The sequence below is a fragment of the Pelophylax lessonae genome (genome assembly GCF_965119305.1).
Source record: "Pelophylax lessonae genome assembly, chromosome: 3".
NCBI lineage: Eukaryota > Metazoa > Chordata > Amphibia > Anura > Ranidae > Pelophylax > Pelophylax lessonae.
The window spans coordinates 530170770-530191394 of NC_138770.1; the positions used below are offsets into that span (position 1 = coordinate 530170770).

The following is a 20625-nucleotide window of genomic DNA, read 5'->3' on the forward strand; positions in this document are numbered from 1 at the left end:
CTCTCCTCTCCTCTCCTCTCCGCGGCAACAGCATCACTAGTGTGAGCCCCTGGCTGTGACAGCTTTCGGCTTCAGAGCCGGGTGCGCACTACGCATTTGTGCGTCACACCTCCTGAATAGCCGTAGGGTAATCTTTTGGGACCTGTGACATGTCCGAGAGGATGGGAGGGAGGGGAAGAGGAGAACTTCCGCTCGAGCCGCCTAGGCGGCCCGAGTAGAAGTGGGAGTAGGTAGCTGTCAAAACTAGGCACCCGCTCCCCCCCCCACCCCAAAAAAAAAAAATGACATGCCAAATTTGGCTTGTCAGGGGGTCAGGAGTAGTTAAAGCAGAAGTTCAACTTTTGGGTGGAACTTCGCTTTGGGTAATCCAAACAACCCAATAGGCTTTTTTTGTACACCGTACCCTTTCTAAATTCAATAAAAAGAATAAAAAATAAAAATAAAAAGTTATAAAAATGTAGCACCCCACAGGTAGGTGCTAGGTAAAAGTATAGTGAGCCTTGGCTGCTTAACATCAGGGCCATGATTTCAGCTGGCTGTCATATCTCCCAAGTGTGTCTGCTAAAAGGGGAGTCTCCACACTGGCTCCATGAGAGGATTCTCATTGGGCAGTGGAGGAAACCCAATCAGAGACACACTCAGGCCTGTATCTACCCCAGAAGGCAGATTCTGCTGCAGAGGATTCTGGGAGTGGGTATAAGTTTGGAGGGAACGCATGACGCAGCGTCTTTGGCAGGAAGCAGAGTCCCAGGAGGGAGAGTATGGCTGTCTCTCCTCCTGTCAGAAGGATCGGGTGTCTCGGGCGGTGGCCTGGGAATCCAGAGAGTGCTGAGTTGAGCTGCAGAGGGGATCCGGTGTGCCAAGGACCAGTGGAGGAAGAGGGGTTCAGTTCCAAGAAAGCCTTCCAAGGTCGTGAGTACTATGAACTGCCCCTGGGGGTCTGCCTAGTGTAGAGGGGACCACTCCAGTGAAGGTCCCAGGGATCCAAGAGTCAGCTATCTCTAAAGGGGGTGCCAGGTCAGAGGACCCTGAAGTATTAGAGGGGGTACCTAGTCAGAGGACCCTGAAGTGTAAAGGAGGCACCAGTGGTTGGGCCCTGAAGAGTCAGTGTACAGTGTGCAGTGTACAGAGTTAAGAGTTGCAGCAGCACAAGCAGTGACAAGGAGCTACCTCGGCCAGTGAAGGACTGGAGGGAGCTGTTCAGTGACTTTTGAGCTAAATCAAGTGTCAGGAGTCAAGTGTTCTACAGTCCTGGATCTTCTGAGTTAACAAACAAGTTAAAGTCGAAGTTCAAGCACTATTCAGCAAGTCAGTATCCTTAAGCGCCAGGAAGCGTTGGCCGGCATTCAGCTGGCGTTAGGACAGCGCCAACGGACATTTTTATGTACAGAGTCCCAGTTAAGCATATAAGAACCAGAGGAGTATCCCACTCATTCCCTTCTCCCATCCCTAATATACAATAAACAAAACAAACCCAGGATGCCGGAAATGGTCATTGTCTCAGTTCTCATACCTGGGTTCACAACTTAAATGTGTTGGAAGTGTTACCGGTAACAATGGCAGACCCATCTCAGGCCCAATGCCTGTAAATCCTGCTACAAAAATAAAAAGTGATTTTTGTATTCCAAATTTAGAATTCATATTCCCAGAGAGATTAGTGCATTGTGTCACCAGTGTATGCTCTGTATAAATTTGTTGTTAATCTGTATGAAATCACATCATACGCAGTGGTGTATTAAGGTTTTGTGCTGCCCTAGGCCTGACTAAATTTGGGCACCCCTAATTTAAATATGACCCACCCCTTCCTGTAAAGGCCACACCCCTTCCTGTTTATGACCCGCCCTGTCATCTGTACACCACAGACCACAACCACAGTGTATCTGTGCCCATCAGCATAGCCTTATCAGTTCCCATAAGTTCAGCCTCATTACTGCTCATCAGTGCAGCCTGATTATTGCAGCATATCAGTGTGGCCTCATCAGTACAGCCCCATCAGTGGCCACTAGTGTAGCTTATCAGTGCCTATTAGTGCAGCCTATCATGCTTTATGGGGGCGCCAGACTGATTTGCCTCCTGGACCCTTTTCATGTGGGAGCCAGGAGGAGGGTGTTTCTTTATGCGGTCTGCAGCTTTTTTGCTGCCTCCCTGCAAATTGCCACCCTAGGCCTTGGCCTTGTTGGCCTAAGCCAAGATATAGCACTGATCATATGGCTACTGATTGATTAATGCCTGTGTGTGTAAGCTAGCAGATCTACCAGACATGGATCTGTGTGTGTGTGTGTGTTTGTATTGTTGTTGGGCAGACCAGCCAGCTGACAAACTGCAGGCAGTGGCAAGCTGTCCTGAGTTGTGCTGTATGTCTACGGTGTTGGCAGTGGGGAAAGTGATAATGGCAGGATTCTAGCTCACTGGATAGCTTGGGGGAATCTCAGAAATATGTGTGACAATCACTTGGCTGCTCCAAAGCTTTATGGTATGCCCGGAAGCATGCTAGATTTGTATTTGCCTATGTGTCCTCACACAGCTAAATTGGGGTATCTTGCCTTTCAGTGGCATCCAGCAGTATAACAGGCTGGCTAAAGTATGCTCTCCCCTCGTTCCTCCCCCACTAAACAAGGATCTTGCTCTGGTTAGCGAATCGTTGTGGGAATGATTATTTGACATCTGGTGGCGGTGTGTTGTTTACGGTTGTTATCTGTGTCCAGACTGGGGAACTTTGGGTTCTCGCAAACAATCTTCCAGCCTGTTGGTCAATTTCAAAGAGGGCTCATTTATATGGGCCGATTACATGGGCATGCGGCCGCCCCGCCTTCAAAAAAATATATTTTACCTCAGAAGTAGCGGTGTTTTCACTTTAAGAATTTAAGAATTTAACCACTTGCCGACCACCTCCAGTACAAATACTGCGGCAGGTCAGCTCTGTCCCGTGAAACAACATAACTGTACTTCTCTTCGCTGGACCACCTGTGGGAGCACGCGTGCTCATTCGCCGCAATTGCCAGCGATCGGTCCCCCTGGAGACAGAATGGCGGTCTGCCATTGTAAACACGGCAGACCGCTGTTCTGTCAGTCATGAACACAGAAATCCTGTGTTCCTCTTATTTAGGAAATAAATCCCCCCCACCCACAGTTAGAAAGCACACCCTAGGGACATATTTAACCCTTTGAGCACCCCTGGTGTTAACCCCTTCCCTGTCATTATTACAGTAACAGTCCACAGTTTTAGCACTGATTACTGTAGTAATGTCACTGGTCCCCCCAATAGTGTAAAAAATGTCAGTAAGGTGTCTGATCTGTCCGCCGCAATGCCGCAGTCCAGCTAAAAATCACTGATCGCCGTTATTACTAGTAAAAAAATAAAATAAAAAAAATGACATAAATCTTTCCCCTAGGTTGTAGACGTGATAACTTTTGCGCAAACCAATCTATATACACTTATTGGGATTTTTTTTTCCAAAAATATGTAGCAGAAAATAAATTGGCCTAAAATGATGAAAACATTTAATTTATTTATTTTTTTTTTTTTATTGGGAATGTTATATAGCAGAAAGTAAAAAATACTGTTTTTTTTTTTTTCAGAATTGTTGCTCTTTTTTTGTTTATAGGGCAAAAAATAAAAATCGCACAGCTGATCAAATACCACCAAAAGAAAGCTCTATTTGTGGGGAAAAAAAGAACATCAATTTTTTTAGGGTACAGCATTGCACGACCGTGCAGTTTTCAGTTAAAGTAATGCAGTGCCATATTGCATAAAATGGCCTGGTCATTAAGGCAGAAAACCTGGGCCAGAACTGGTTAAATAAAGTTACGGTTACTTTAAGATATATTAAATGAAGTTTATTAAGGAAAATGTACCATGTGACATTGGAGAAAATTCTAGAATGTCACATGGTACATTGGAATATTCCAGAATCAGTGGGGCTTATTATATAAAGGTCCCCCAAATTTAAATTTTTGCCAGTTGGTCAAGAGTCAGTCCAGTGAGATCCTCCTTCCCCTCACAAGGCATTTTATGTGGTATTGTCACCCTTCTGTGTAAGGGGGAACTTGTGTTGTATTTATTTTACTGGAGCTGGAGTCCATTATGACTGAGCTATTATGTTTTGAAGTTTTGCTGTTTAAAAGTAAATACAAATTATTAATGATTGAAGTGAATATTAAAAGTATGTTAACCCTTTTGGACCGAGCCCATTTCTGACACATGTTGTTTACAAGTTAAAATCTGTATTTTTAGCTAGAAAATTACTTAGAACCCTCAAACATTATGTATCTATTTTTTCTTGAGCAAAGACTCTGGAGAATAAAATGACAGTCGTTGCAATATTTTTTGGCACGCGGTATTTGCGCAGCGGTCTTTTAAACGCCAATTTTTTTTGTATATTGTGAAAGATGATGTCGCCCCGGGTAAATAGATACCTAGCATGTTACGGTTTAAAATTGCGCACACCCATGGAATGGCGACAAACTATGGTACATAAAAATCTCCATAGGCTTACCAGTCTAGAGTAGCTTTTTTTTTTAGAATTATTGCTCTCACTCTGGCAATCGCGGCGATACCTCACATGCATGGTTTGAACAGCGGGCGCTTTTTTTTGTGCGCGAGCTCACAGCAACGGGGGCGCTTTCAATTTTTTTTTCTATTTATTTTATTACATTTTTTAATCTTAGCACAGTTTAAAAAAATAAATAAATAATCACTTACTTTCATTGCTGTCACAAGCCATGTAAACATCCCTTGTGACAGTAATAGACCGTGACAGATACTCTTTATGGAGGGATCGGGGGTCTAAAAGACCCCTGACCCCTCCACTGCACTTCAATGTATTCAAAATGCCAAAATCTGCATTTCTGAATACTGAAAGTTTTTTAAATTCGGCACCTTTAGCCGCCGAGTGACCCGGACGTGACGTCATCACACTGCTTCCAGGTTACTATATCAGAGACCCAATCATAGCCGAATTCAGCATTGATCAGGACTCCAACCAGCCGGAAGACGTGCCGACTGGTTGCTCGGGTCTCCCAGTGGGACAGGAGACCCAGGCAGAGCCGCGGAAGGTGATGGGAGGGGGGCTGTCCCCTACCACTCACTGGAATAATGGCCAAGCGCACCGCCCATTATCATCTGAAACCTGACCACCAGCTCTAAAAAATGGTACCGGGATAATGCCAGGCATCACCCTGGTACAACAACTTTTCTGAGCCGACGTAGGGCTACGATTCCCGGGAAGTGGTCAATGTATTTAATAAATCCACACCATTAAATGTGCCACGGCCAATATGTTGCCAACAAACATGTTACTCATGCTATGAGTAAGGCTGCGGCCAAAACGCGTTGCCATGTTGTCTGCTGTCATGTTGAAATATATTGCATCAAAACGAAGCATTCTTGGAAACTATTATACCATTATGACCAGGCTCCCTTTTGTGTAACAAAAATAAAAATTACAGTACACTTACAATGTTAAGGAGTTTGATGCAATTCCAAAGCTGCTGGTGTATATGTACTGTAGTGTACAGTAAAGCCGATGGTGTATATGTACTGTACTGTACGGTAAAACCGCTGGTGTATATGTACTGTACGGTAAAGCCGATGGTGTATATGTGCTGTACTGTATAGTAAAGCCGCTGGTGTATATGTACTGTACTGCAGGGCTCGAGTCCTGCGGGAACGCATGGGAACGGTGTTCCTGTGCTTATTCTACAATAGGAACGCCGTTCCCATTCCCTCCTGAGCCCTGACATGATCCCAGCGCCCCCCACCTCCTGCTCTGGGATGGCAGGTCGGTAAGCCCAGATTGCGGGTTCCCGACCCGCCATCCCCGAGCATCACTCTAAACTGAACCTGCACTACAGGAAGCAGAGCTGATGCTTCCTGTATAGTGCCAGCTTCTGCCACAGGCGGAGTAATATCAAATGTACTCCACCTCCACCTGTGACAGGACACAGGAGCCATAGAGAAAATATCGACTCTGCAGATGAGAGGGAGGTAAGAGAGAGAGAGAGAGGAGGGAAAGAGAGACATGAGAGAGAAAGAGGAGGGAAGGAGAGAAATGAAATAGAGACAGAGAGGAGAGGCATGAGAGAGAGAGAGACAGAGAGGAGGGAAGGAGAGACATGAGCGAGAGAGGAGGGAAGGAGAGACATGAGAAACAGACAAGAGACAGAGTACACCTGTACTGCAAAATTGCAACTCAATGTATAGGTAATCCACCATAGTACCCACCAGCAGTACTTGCCAGCAGTAGCCACCACCAGTACCCACCACCAGTACAGGCCAGCAGTACCCACTAGCAGTACCCACCAGCAGTACCCACTAGCAGTACCCACCAGCATTACCCGCCAGCAGTACCAGCCAGCAGTACCCACCAGCCGTACCAGTCAGCAGTACCCACCAGCAGTACCCACCACCAGTACAGGCCAGCAGTACCCACTAGCAGTACCCACCAGCAGTACCCACTAGCAGTACGAGCCAGCAGTACCCACCAGCATTACTCGCCAGCATTACCAGCTCTGGAGGACAGCCAGTTAGCAGCCACCAGCCATACCCGCCTTGGGGACAGCAGCAGCAAGCGATACCTGCAGAAACCCAATTCGATCCACTTGAAAAAACAGAAGGGAATCTGTCCCCTTCTGTCTGGGCAGATCAGATTGGAGGGCCCATAGAGTAGAGCAGGCTGTGTCCGTGTCTGCTCTGCATATGCTGACATGGACCTATCATCTGATCTGCCTGCTCCGCTCATTGCGGCCCATAACCGGTTACCAAGTCGCTAAAATGGCCCTCGCTCCTCAAGAGGTATATATATATATATATATATATATATATATATATACACACACGAACATACACTTTTCTTTATTTTTGAGGTTGGGGGTGAAAATCTTGGGTGAGTTCCCACACTTTATTTCCCAGAACTTGACCCCTGCTGTACTGTACGGTAAAGCCGATGTTGTATATGTACTGTACAGTAAAGCCGCTGGTGTATATGTACTGTACTGTACAGAAAAGTCACTGGTGTATATGTACTGTACTGTACAGTAAAGCCACTGGTATATATGTACTGTGCTATACAGTAAAGCCGCTGGTGTACAGTATACAGTTCTATATGTGACCAGAGGTCCGGGGACACTGGTGGCTCCCAGCACTTCCTGCAGAACTCAACACTTGGGAATTGTTGACGCCACTTGCAGGTTCTCCGAACACGCATTATGTCCGCCCACCCAACTGGAGAGTCCCTGAGTGTCTCAGAGTTCTGCAGGAAGCGTCCCCGGACCTCTGGCCACATATAGAACAGATCACTGTACACCAGCGGCTTTGGAATTGCACCAGACTCCTTAACATTGTGAGTGTAATTGTATATTGCTCATATATCAAGACAGCGCTCGCAAATCAAAGCAACATTTAAAAAGAAAACCTCGCTCGTCTTTCAGAACGCTCCTAAATCACATTACTCGTAAGCCAAGGTTTTACGGTTTTACTGTGTATATATATATATATATATATATATATATATATATATATATATATATATATTGTATGTGAATTAAGTAAAATACTTCATGAAAAAGCAATTTTAAAAAAATATATAGTTTATGCAGTTTTGTTACTTGGGTTCTAAATCTGTGCTTTTTCTTCTATAGGGGTTATGTTACAGAAAACTTTGAAGCGTCTTCTTATCTTTCTTTGTTTTTGGGCTTTCCTGAATGCTCAAGGTAAGAATATTATGCTACTACATACTACATATTAACATATATCATTGAATGTAACAACTACTCAAATAAAAAGGGCTCATGTGGACTAACATTGCTTCCCAGCATTTGGCATTCATTCCAAACACGTGTCAAATGCAGATTATCAAAATCTCAAAGGTCTCAACTAAAGTGTATTTCCACTTTTGCAGCCAAATTGGAATTGCACCTGCATTGTATTTGTTACATGTTCCCATTCACATAGTATAACTTAAAAAAATAAATAAATTGCAGCTTACCTTTTTTTTGTGCACCAGTGCCCAAAGCAAGGTCCATAAAGACATGGATTAGCAATTTGGGGTGGAGGAACTTGACTGGCCTGCACAGAGACCTGACCTCAACCCGATAAAACACCTTTGGGATGAATTAAAGCGGAGACTGCGAGCCAGGCCTTCTCATCCAGCATCAGGGCCTGACCTCACAAATGTACTTCTGGAAGAATGGTCAAGCATTCCCATAGACACACTCCTAGACCTTGTGGACAGCCTTCCCAGAAGAGTTGAAGCTGTTATAGCTGCAAAAGGATGGGCCAACTCAATATTGAACCCTACGGACTAAAATTGGAATGCCATTAAAGTTCATGTCCGTGTAAAATCATACTTCTGACAATTTAGATTATATTGCCATATTGCAGGGGTGTCCAAACTTTTTTCAAAGAGGGCCAGATTTGATTAAGTAAACATGCGTGAGGGCCGACCATTTTGCCTGACATTCTTTGAACCATTAAAATTAAATGCAAATTAACTATTTTATGCAAAGTTTATTGCAAACGGCATACTTTTAATTTTGTCACATGGATGACAAATCTAAACAGATGTTAAATCACTCTGTCTTTCATATCTGAAGGCCAGATTGTCTGTCAACTTTTAAGTTCACAAAATATGAACAGGAACATAACACCAAGTATACATGTTGTGTCCAAATATATTTATAACTGATTTAGACCAACTGACATTAACTGAGATTTTACAATGTATTCATCTCAATTCGAAGCATGCATGCTCCCTAATTAGTCACACAAGGGTTAACCACACATAAGCACTGTATGAACCCACCAATGATGATTATGATGGCAGCAATAATAGTCATGAATGATGCCAATATAGTAAATAGAACATTGAAAAGTTTTATTCAAAATCAGTTCCATGTGTGTATAAATCAGCAGTACACCTTGTACAATGACCTCCGCTGGATCTGCAATGGTAAAGCCAAAATAAGGGGTTAAAAACTCACAACTTGGTGACCATCCAGTGGTTGTGAAGGCATAAAACCAGCCAAGAACAATGCAGCAGTGTGGACAGTTGTGCCTTGCTTGGGCTGTGAGGAGATGATAATGGAATGCCTCAATTCTGGACAGGGAAGGGTGGAAAAGGGGTCACACAATGTCTGGTATAGGAGGCAAGGAGGATCGCCATCTGTGGCCGCTCCAATCACCCACGATGAGTGCCGACCGGTATGATGACCCGGACGTGACGTCAGACTCTGGGGGGAAGGAGGACCAACATGAGGCTTGAACCGCTATGTCAAGTGCGGTGACCCGATGCAGGGGAGTTAGGGGAGCGTGAGGTGAGCCTGCTTCTCGTGTGGTTGTCCTGACAACTTTTCAATGTTCTATTTACTACTAGGGTTCGACCCAAACATTGACTGTTTGAGGTTCCGCCGAATTTAGAACTTTTTGCTGAAAAAGTTCGGAATTCGGCAACCAGAACCGACCAAAATGCAATGGGACAGGAAATAGGCTTTAAAAGCCCGTGATTGGACCAGAACCATCAGTAAAAGCCAATTGAGGGGGCAGGAGAATTCTAGGAATGTGATTGGAGTGACTAGGGGGTCCAGAGGCCAATCATTAGTGAATACGCCCCCCAGTATATAAGATAGCCCCGCCAAATTCCTAGCATTGTAATACAGGGACGTGGAAGAGAGTGGAAGCAGTTCTGTTACTTCTGCTTCAAAGTGTCTTTTAGCAATTATTAGGGTGAGGAAAGGGATATCTAGTGTAGTTAGGGTAATATTTTCCACTATAGTTAGATTTAATAATCTAGTTTCTGTAGGGAAAGTGTTAAGTGTAAGGGGACTGTAGTGTAGGGTTAACTGAATCTGACTGCTATGGCAGGGTGACAAAACCCTTCCATTTCAGGGTGACCGCTATAGAGAAAAGAAAAAGATCGTTTCTCTTAGAACACTTATAGAACCGGGATATGGCTTCGCCCCTGTCACCCTGCTTTTTGCTGCAGGCGTTTATAGGGCTTTTGTGAGGACATGTTTGGAGTCAGGCATGACATCTGAACTTCTATGTAGGGGTATATATACACACACACATGTATGTATATATACACATACACATATATAGGTGTGAAAGTAGCAGAACATTATGCTTGCGCTAATGAAATAATTAACACCCATATGGCTTCTCTGCTATAACACCTATATGTGTGTATGTGTATAAATACATATGTGTGTGTGTATATATACCCCTATACAGAAGTTCAGATGTTTTGCCTGCCTCCAAAGACCCCAAAAAAATGCCCAAAAAAAACGCCTGCTGCAAAAACACACCTAGGCGTTTTTGTAGCTGGCGTTTTATTGGGCATTTTTTTGGGATCTTTGGAGGCAGGCAAAACATCTGAACTTCTGTATAGGGGTATATATACACACACACTTATATGTATTTATACACATACACACATATAGGTGTTATAGCAGAGAAGCCATATGGGTGTTAATTATTTAATTAGCGCAAGCATAGTGTTCTGCTACTTTCACACCTATATATGTGTATGTGTATATATACATACGTGTGTGTGTGTATATATACCCATACACAGAAGTTCTGATGTTATGCCTGCCTCCAAAGACGCCCAAAAAATGCCCAAAAAAACGCTTGCTACAAAACCGGCAAGGTGTGAAAATAGCGGAGCCATATCCCTGTTCTATATTAATTCTAATACAAACAAACTTTTTTTGTCTGGTTCTGGACATGTTACAGAGCTGAAACTTCACAGGTACACTTTGTAGACCCCCCAGACACTAAATCCAAAGAAATCTCATTTTTTTTTCCAATATTTCTTTCAATAATTGGCTCTCTATCAAAAATACAATTTTTAAGAACTTTTTTTTGTGTGATTAATAGTCCCTGGGGCACTTTTTAGGGGCATTTATTGGGTTTTAGGGCTTCAAAATGGTGTTTTTTGATTACCGAAGTTCGGGTCCCATTGATTTCAATGGGGTTCTGAAATCCGGGCCGAACTTTCGGGAAGTTCGGGTGTTCTGGTAGAACCAAACTTTTCAAAAGTTCGATCATCCCTATTTACTACATTGGCATCATTCATGACTATTATTGCTGCCATCAGTAATCATCATCGGTGGGTTCATATAGCGCTTCTATGTTGTTAATCCCTTGTGTGAATGATACTTTTGAACATCCCTCCTGGTGTGTTTTGCTCCCGCACAGCTGCTACTTGACCCCCAGGTGTTATGCTAATTATCAAGGAGAGGGAGCTGGTCCTGTCATACTAGCGCCGGATTTATTTGTGTTTTTTAGTGCTCCCTAATCAGGCTAAGTCCAAGCCCATATTGAGCAAGGGATATAAAGCTGGTGGGGACAGGCGGTGGGTGTTAACAGTAGTGTATTCACAAGTAACAGGAAAAACAGGAATTGGATGCAGCTGGCTTGGGATGGACCATCATTTTGAGTATAAGTCATTCAAAACAGTAGCATATATAAGAGGATGTATAAAATAATGGTAAAAGAACTAATATGGCGTACATGCAGTCCCGCAGCGTTGAAAGATCCAGAGATCCCAGGGGTCCTGAGCAGCGCTCGGGAATTCACAGGGGCCACAACAATAGATTTTTCCAAATTACCTGTGGGGCCGTATTAAAGCGGACTTTGGACATGCCTGCCATATTGCAAACATATGATTTTCTGCAGTCAACAAAGTAATCATGTGGCTCCTGAAACTTACTATAGCTACAGCAGAGGCACCTGTTAGGTCCTATAGCTGTCCCTGTCGGACTGATATGCCTAAAGTCAAGAGCAGTTACTTTTGGAGCACTGTACAAAGTATAGTGGAAGAAAGGAAGATCTTCTAGTGTGGGTGGGATGCAGTCCCCTGACTGTTTCAGTGTGGATGTTGGACTGAAGCCTGATTAAAAAAAAAAAAAAAATCCTTCTATTTTACTTAAAAGTATTCTATGGCAACCATGCTTAGACCTTGTGCTGCCTTTCTGCTGTCTTTTTCACTTTGGTGACTATGTTTTCTCCTTGGCTTTGAGGCTATGATGCAAGGGAATATACTGGGGTGGGGGTTGCACTTTGTAGGGGTAGAGTGAAGACCCCTATCACCCCCTTCTTCAACCACACTCCTTGATGGGGTTTTTATTTGTGCTGATGGTTATTATTGTGCTGCAGTTTATTATTGTGCTGGGGATTATTGCTTGCCCTGCCACTTGCAGTGGACTTTTGTGTTGGAGGGTTATTGCTGGCCCTGACACTTGTTGAGGGTTATCTTTCCTGACCCTGACACTTTCTGAGGGTTATTGCAAGTGGTTGTCATTGCTGCCTGCCACTTTCTGGGGGTTATTGCTGGCCCTGACACTTACTGGGAGCACCAGGCTGAGAAGTGCACAGTGGGCTGTAAGCTAAACACCACATTTTCCTCCTTAGTCAGTTCGAGTTTGGTGGCAGACACCCACATAGCAGTCCTTATTTCTGTTTCAGATCCCTTCCAGGTGTCATTCCTAATTATTTTTAAATGTTTGTAGAACCCTCCTAGGTAGGTGCTAGAGAGTGCATTGTTTTGGGGTTTCCCTGCTTAACAGGGGGACTGTCAGGCAAATTTAGGTGCTCTCTGCCTAACAGGGAGCTGTGATCCATTAATAGGGTCTGCTCAGATGCTGCTCATGTTGTCTGCCTGTTTCACACTGGTTCAAAAGGAAGTGGCATGTTGAACAGTGGGAGGAAACCTGACAAATGGGAGCATGGGTGTAGATACAGCCCTGGCCATTGACAGGGGAAGGTGTCTCAAGGCATGCTGAGTGACTGTATTTATACCAAGATAGCACATGTGCATGGGGTCTTCGGCTGGAGAGCAGGGTCCCAGAGGAAGGAGGGTCACTGCCCCTCCTCCGTACAGGCTGCCATGCGGCCTTAGGTAGTCGACCTGAAGAACAGAGTCGCAGAAGCTGCACCCCAGATGTTCCGCAGAACTGACTGGGAGGGAGACAAACCAAGAAGGATCTGTTCCTGGCTACTGTGACTACAGACCTAAGACTAGGGACCTGTTCTGTGAGGGCCATCCCTTCAAGCTAGTAAAGTCATTGGACGGGTGCCAGCTAAAGGGGATACTGATTAGTGTCCCAAAAAATCAGAGTTCATTGATTCTGCAGCCAGAGCAAGCAAAGGACTTATTCTTCCATACAAATGCTGTATGCTTCAGCAGAGGGTCTTTTATTCAGTTCAACCAAGTGAGGCCAAGTGAGAGTTGTCCTTATCTGTGCATAGTTAAAGTTGGAGTATCCCACTAATCCCTTCTCCTATCCAAGTTCTACCAATACATTAAAAAAAAAAAATCCCTTAGACTGGTCATTGGATAACAAACAGATGAGAGTGCACCTGGTCGCGTGAAAATACCCAAGCATCTGACTGCAGGATAATCAGAGGGAGGCCCAGGGAAATCCTCAGCGACCCCTACATGTTGACAATTATGACTTACAGTATTTTACATCCACTGACACCTGTTAAAGAACTGATTTTTGCAATTGTCGAAACGTAAGGGACACAGTTACATACGTATCACTGCACTCGGAACATTAATGTGCTTGAAAGGGGATACAGTCTGTGTACACTGAGAATGGTAACATTGTATTTTCCATTTTCTGACTCTGCATTTCTCCTAATGTTATGTCTGGTTTTATTATTGCATGGGCTTCAGGATCAGAGACTTAGCTCCCCCATTTATATTCCCAGCACAGCACCCCAATACCCCCCAAAAAATTCTAGAATTGCACCTGTTTTCACATGTAAAATACACTGGTTCCACTACCCAAAGAAAACATGTAAAATGATCATTGGTAGTCGGGGAGTAACTGTATGGTGATTTTAGCCGAATATTTGGGTAGTAGATTTCGTCTTTCTTCTAATGTTTTTGTTTATTGTGGAATTCTGATACTGCAATCCTGCACCCAGCAGTGGGAATTTAGCCATGAGCCAAAAGTTAATAACTATATGACTGCTGCGAACTAAAAACTAACATTCATCCACAAACCTCCAGGATATGTGCTGTAGACAACAGTAGTGCTGCTTTATTTTCATTACTTGATTTGTATATTGTTTAATAATTTGCCTTTTTTTAACTTTCAACCCCATAATAGAAAGAATTTTTATTCTTTTTTGGAATTACAACCTTTATTTTTTATTTAATTCCATTGTTTATCAATACCCGGAAGATTGTATGAAGTTTGTTTTATGCTATGTTATTAGTATTTAGTCTTCAATAAATGCTAATAAAAATTAAATGAAAACTTGATGTATGAAGGTGTTAAAATTTCACTGTAAAGGTATTAAAGTATGTTATATAAAGCCTAACAAAAATTGTACTAAAAATGCTACTTCTTTCTAATTTTAGATGAAGATGTGGAAGATGAGACTACTTTTGATTTATTTGAAATTAGTAATATAAACAAAAAGACCATTGGAGTCAAAATGTTTCGTGGACATGATCCAAGTTCTCCATCATACCGATTTCTCCGGTTTGATCATATACCTCCTGTTAAATCTGAAAAAATGAGGGAAATTTTGCACCTGATGCAGCTAAATGAAGGTTTTATTTTAACTGCCACAATAAAACAAGACAAACAAAACAGAGGAACACTTCTTTCCATAGAGGGCCCAGGCATTTCCAACAGACTGTTTGAGCTTGTGTCAAATGGACGAGCCAATACTCTGGACCTAACTTATTGGATAGAAGGAACTCAAAACGTGATATCTTTGGAGGATGTTGACCTAGCTGACTCTCAGTGGAAAAATATTACTGTTCAGCTCACAGGTGAAAACTTCAACCTCTATGTTGGTTGTGACCTTATGGACAGTTTCCGCCTGGAGGAAACCTTCTATGAGCATCTGAAAGCTGATAACAACAAGATGTTTTTGGCCAGGGGCTCAATACGTGAAAACCACTTTAGGGTAAGCAAATTCAATATTGTAAAAGCAGTATTGTAGCACTGTGGTCTTGTTTGTGTTATTTATGTAACAATACATAAAACCATTTTGGGCATTCCAAATATATATTCAGTGTACTGTATGTATGCAGATCTGGTCATCTGTGTCCCTGTTGGAAAAAATGTTGGAAAATGTTTCCCTCACTTTTTATCCTGGTGACAGTTGTCAACAGGACAAGAAGTAAAGAGAAGTCTTGCCTTCTTCTTGGGTCTTTTCTGTTGGTTGAACTAGATGGATCTGTGTCTTTTTTCAACCTAAAACATGTAAAATAAAATCTATGCTGCAGAATTTAAAGCTTGTGAGATAAAGCAGCCGCTTGTGCAATCGTGACACCAATAGCAAACATGTAAATTAATCAAAAAGCAGCGTTAAATTATATTCTAAAGTAAATACATTTCTCCACTGATGTTATAGATATGCCTTTGGTATCCACCACTGCTTGGTTTCTTGCCTAGGTGAGAATGACATAGGCTCACTTCTGCTGCCTCCTGGGATGTTTGAAGTGAATAGGAAGTGGCAGAAATGATTCATATCTCTTGCAGATTTTTTGGACCTAATGGAGATCTGCAGCTTGTCTGCACATGCATGGAACTCTCTTACCTTCTAAGTCTGCATAAACATAACGTAGATCTCAGCTAGAATAGGTTTTTTCAGTGTGACTAACTATGTAACTATGTAAGAACCAAGTTGCCAGTGGAATTATTTTAAATGTAGTCTATCTATTGGCTACAATCAGGCCAACTTTTTACAGCCTCATGATAGAAGTAATGCATCAAAAGATATCTAAAGGCTTCTTTTATTGTTTAAACATACATACTGTATATGCACATTGCAAATAGGTAAATGTGCAGTAAAGTATTTATTTGGCAATGAACATGTAGACGCATCCCTGAGTTGAACCTGTGGTCAGGCCAGATTTCGGTCATTTAGTTTCAAGTATTTAAATACTCTTAATGAGCAATAAATAAGCTTTACAACTCACCCGCTCTGACCTCTATAGCTGCAGACACTGTGAAGCAATGAATCCACAAGCAGAAGCGCTAAAGTCATTCAAGTCATTATTTTCCGCAGCTCATCCTGCTCCCCTCCTAATGCACCTGCTTAGTGTTTTAGAAACTAGAAGGGTACTGAGTCACTGCTGGGTTCTGCTGTAAAGGGTTAGTTGCCATACATCACAGTCCACTCTTTACGGTACAATCTGAAATACTATGTATTGGTTTAAAAGGAAAGGGATTCTAATCAGTCAGCAAAAACAGCAATTTATTAATGCATTTGGTCAGACAAGGTATTGGTTGGTCAATGCAATAATATTTGCAACAACTGTATAAGTGATAAATTCCTAAGTAAAGAATTGTCTACAGCTACCTACATTTACATTACAGAAAATGTATCTTGCCAAATCAAAGCATATCAATAGGTTCACTTTAATACCCCTCTCCCCAGCAGTGCAACCCCACCTTTCCCTCTCTCCCCGTTGCTCTATTCTGCTAACTGTGAAGGAGCCTCATTCTTGGCTCAGCATTTTCATGTGGGAGGGGGGAGACAGTCCTCAATCCTGTGTAAGTACCCATTAAAGCAATTTAGAGCTTACACTGAGCTTCTTTTTTTTATTCCTAATGGCTAAATAGAGTAACAGGGGAACAAAATGAAGGTAAGTATGTACTACCAGAGAGATGTATGGTTGTGTTTCTTTTTGGCTGTTTATCAGACTGGCTGTAGACTTTTAGACTCCATGCACACTGGGCTTAAAGAAAGGACAGTTCTCACGGCAGAAAAAAACACTTATTTAGATGAGTTTAGGAGAGTTTTGCATTGTTTCTGCCAGTAAACTCCAATCAGAAACGCAAACCAGAAGGTTTTTTTATTCCTGCTTCTAAACTTTGAGCTCAAAATATGCCTCTAATGGTCCTAATGTGCAAGGACACCATTGATAACATTGAGCTGCTTCTACAGGCAGAACACAAAACTCCTGTAGTTGCAGCGATTTTTAAGCCAGTGTGCATGGAGCCTAAAACCCAGAGATGGCATTAAAAGCATGTTTGTAGATGTTTTACTTTTATCATTTTGGCTTACTGTTCTATTTGGCTAACTGTTTTGTTAGCTGTTCCCTACACATATGCATACACATGCATGTGCCAGCTTTGCTTTACTAGCAAATGGTCATTTGCAACAGTATGTATGCAGTAAGGATATACTAAAAAGTCACTTAGCTTTTGTAAAGCTAGTCCACAATTTCCTTATCGAACAGCACTTTGCTTCACCACTCAGTAAGGAAATCGTGGACCAAATCTAACAAAAGCTAAGTGACTTTCATTGTATTCCACTGCATGCAGACTATTGCATTTGCTAGCAAAGGGTAGATAGCGTACATTTGTGTTGTGTATGTATGTATGTATATTTGTATCACTCTGATTATCTTACATTGTGTCTTATAACTCTATGTAGTTTGTATGCAAAGCATTCTTAATTAGTAAAAGCATATTAACTGTGCAAAACAGGGGTCTACTTTAGATAATAAGACAAGGGTAGTGAAAGCTGGTTGACCTAACACTTTACATTTAAATACAACAGCAGGACAAATCTTGTTTGGTCAAAGTTCAAACACTTAAAAACCAATAACATCAGAAAATTTTCAACTTCTACACAGACCTATTCTTGCTAGGGTTTGGATCTCTTGCAGCTCCCAGCACATAAATAAATGTTCCCCTGACCCAATGGCCTACCTAGCATGTCTGGCACCTGGAACAGATCATTTTTCAACCAGACCCCACCCCAACCATACACACACACATATACACACACTCACACAGACCCCCCACCCCAGTACAGACATCCCCACCATCATAACCCCTCAGTACTGACCCTCCCACTACACATACCCTCCAAAACAAACACTCTTGTCAGTGCTGCTAGCGAGAAAGAGACTCATAAATGCAGATCCACATGTGGACTTGGAGCAGGCTCCTCTTCAATCTTGTCCATACAAAATAAGAGGATAACTGCCACTGGACACCAGCCCACTGCACGCAACACCGGCCTTGCTGCCCACTTCATTTTGGGGAAACCAGTATTGAAATAAAAGCAAAGGAAGAAGCTTCACTGGTCTAATGAAATGTTGTATGAACTATTTATTAAATTAAACCAAATGCTGATGTACTCACAAAGGAACACAATCAAGTGCATGTGACAGATCCAGTCCTGAAACAGAAGTGTCCATCCACCAAGGCACAGCTTATGCATTTCAAGGGCAGAGCCCTCTTCTTCAGAGCTCACCCTCCAGTAAAGACCCAATCAGTACAGATAGCTCCCAAATACAGACCCCCTCCCAGCCTGCGCCCCAGTACAGACCCCCCTGAGGGTCTACAAAAATGTTAGCAGTATTCTTCTCCCTGAGGTTGCAAGATGTTTTTTCCAAGAGTATCCTCCATATACAGTTTAGGCAGGTAAGAATGCTTTAAAAAATATATAATTGAATATTTATATTTATTTTTTAAATTAATTTACAAAATCCAAAGTGAGCGAACAAAAGAAAAATCTAGATCAAATCAATAATTGGAGTGACCACCATTTGGCTGCAAACCTGTATCCTCAATGCTGTCTTGAGGCCCCCACAGAGCCTTGATCTCAACATCATCAAGTCTGTCTGGGATTACATGAAGAGACAGAAGAATTTGCGGCAGCCTACATCCACGGAAGGTCTGTGGTTAGTTCTCCAAGATGTATGTTGGGACCAACCTACCTGCCAAGTTCCAATTGTGTGCAAGTGTACCTAGAAGAATGAAAAATTGTTGTGAAAGCAAAGGGTGGGGGCACCAAATATTGATTTTATTTGGATTTCTCTTCTGTTCATTACCTTTCTGTTCTATTAATTGATAAAAATAAACTTTTAACACTGTCCAATCCTGAAAGCATTTTTAAATTAACAGCATTTTTTTTTTTTACACCTAAAAATTTTTACAGTAGTGTACATCTTTGGATTGAACTCCTGAAGGATGCAATATATACAGTATGTTTTTAAATAGCCTTTTTTTAAGCAGTGAGTCCTATTTTTTAGACCTCTGTGCTAAATGAATTGTTTTATCTCATGTGTATTTATTTTAGTTATATGTACAATGGTGTAAGGGTATGTATTGATCATATAGCATCCGATAATAATAATTTCACATCACACACTATCATTTATCATCTGATATTTTCATTCCTACACATGTGCACATGCATGCGTATACTGTATGTATGTGGCTATGTGTGCACTTATACACAGTATCTATGTTATCCATCATTTTCTATGATTGTTAGACTTATGATCACACCAGTCTCATTTTCATTTGCAGTATGCTGTGTTTTGTTGTATCCCTGATTAAGTGGGAGTTTTTTCCTGACCCCGAAACACATTGGTTGTCTGTTGCCATTCCATTAGTACAAGTTTTTTTCTGCTAACCTGCTGGTGTACTTTTTGGAGGGCAGCCCTGTCTACTGTGAGCAACCTAAACTGAACTAGTGAGCTCTCCAAGTTTTTGTCGTCCTCTCGCTACTTTGCATGAACTCACATTAAAATCCCAACACCTCTTGGGTGCTTTTTTTCTTAAAGAGGCACAGACAGCAATTAAAACCTGACAGGTGTTCTAATCCCTCTCCACTCTTCCAAAAACTAAAAAAAAAGGTTTTGCCCTTTCTTATACTTTACTTATCAGAAGCCACAACATACTCTGCCTGATCCCAAAAAGAAGTAAATGATCCCCTCTCTGTCCCTGATCCCTGATTCTGAATTGATGGGGCCTGGGGAACTTTTATTTAATTTCTGGGGCCTTGGCTGCTGATATTACTGTGCATGCATCCAAAAGTATTTAAAGGGCGTCCTCTCTGCCCCAGGCCCCTTTGGTTTACTTAAGGTTGGTGAGGGCAACAAGAACAGTTCTTTTGGGTGTTTTTGTGCATGAGACATTTTGTATTTTGGCCAGTATTGTAGTGATATAGAAAGAGCATTTTGTTTCAGAATGTATATTCGTATAGTTTAATTGAATATTTGGTGAAATTTTTAATTACATTTTCAGGGACTGCTTCAAAATGTTCAGTTAATCTTTGACACTCCTGTTGAAGACATCTTGAAGAGGAAAGGTTGTCAACTTGGCCACACAGGTATCTTTTATAAGCATTACAAGTGTCTTCCATTATATACTAATAATTTAATTTGCAAAAACTTTTTACTTTTTGTCTTTTCTTTTATCTAGTCTAAAAATTACCAAGAACTGTGTGATAGTGTACATACACAAGCAAATAATCTTGGAACTATAACATAAATAATAATGTGTCCTACTGGGGCTAATTTACTAAAGTATGAATTTTCTGTGTTGACTTCAAGTACTCCAGTTCAGGGAAAGTTAAAACAAGTATAAATTTTAGTCATTTTTAAATAATAAAACCCATTATTAAAATTACTATTTTTGTAAATAAACCTTATAATTAAATTTAAAAAGTATAATTCAAGCAGAATGTCCTTTATTTTCTGAATGGACTATCTCACGCAAGCGTTGCTCATGTGGATTTTAATAAAAGACAAAACAGGCTAACACATGAGGGACTGTGTGTGTTTATACCAGATTTTTTTTAAAGGGATTGGGTTAGGGGAGGACAGGGGAAGGATACAGGGAAAGGGTTTA

The 20625-nt window shown here is 41.9% G+C and overlaps 1 protein-coding gene across 1 annotated transcript in view; it reads left to right on the forward strand.

The window, feature by feature from the left end:
- THBS2 (thrombospondin 2) overlaps positions 1-20625 on the forward strand; it is a 165885-nt gene that overhangs the window by 47216 nt on the left and 98044 nt on the right. Inside the window, exons 2-4 of the mRNA XM_082251223.1 lie at positions 7639-7710; positions 14373-14929; positions 20020-20104. Of these exons, the coding sequence (XP_082107349.1) occupies positions 7639-7710; positions 14373-14929; positions 20020-20104 (714 nt within the window). The remainder of the gene's footprint in view (positions 1-7638; positions 7711-14372; positions 14930-20019; positions 20105-20625) is intronic.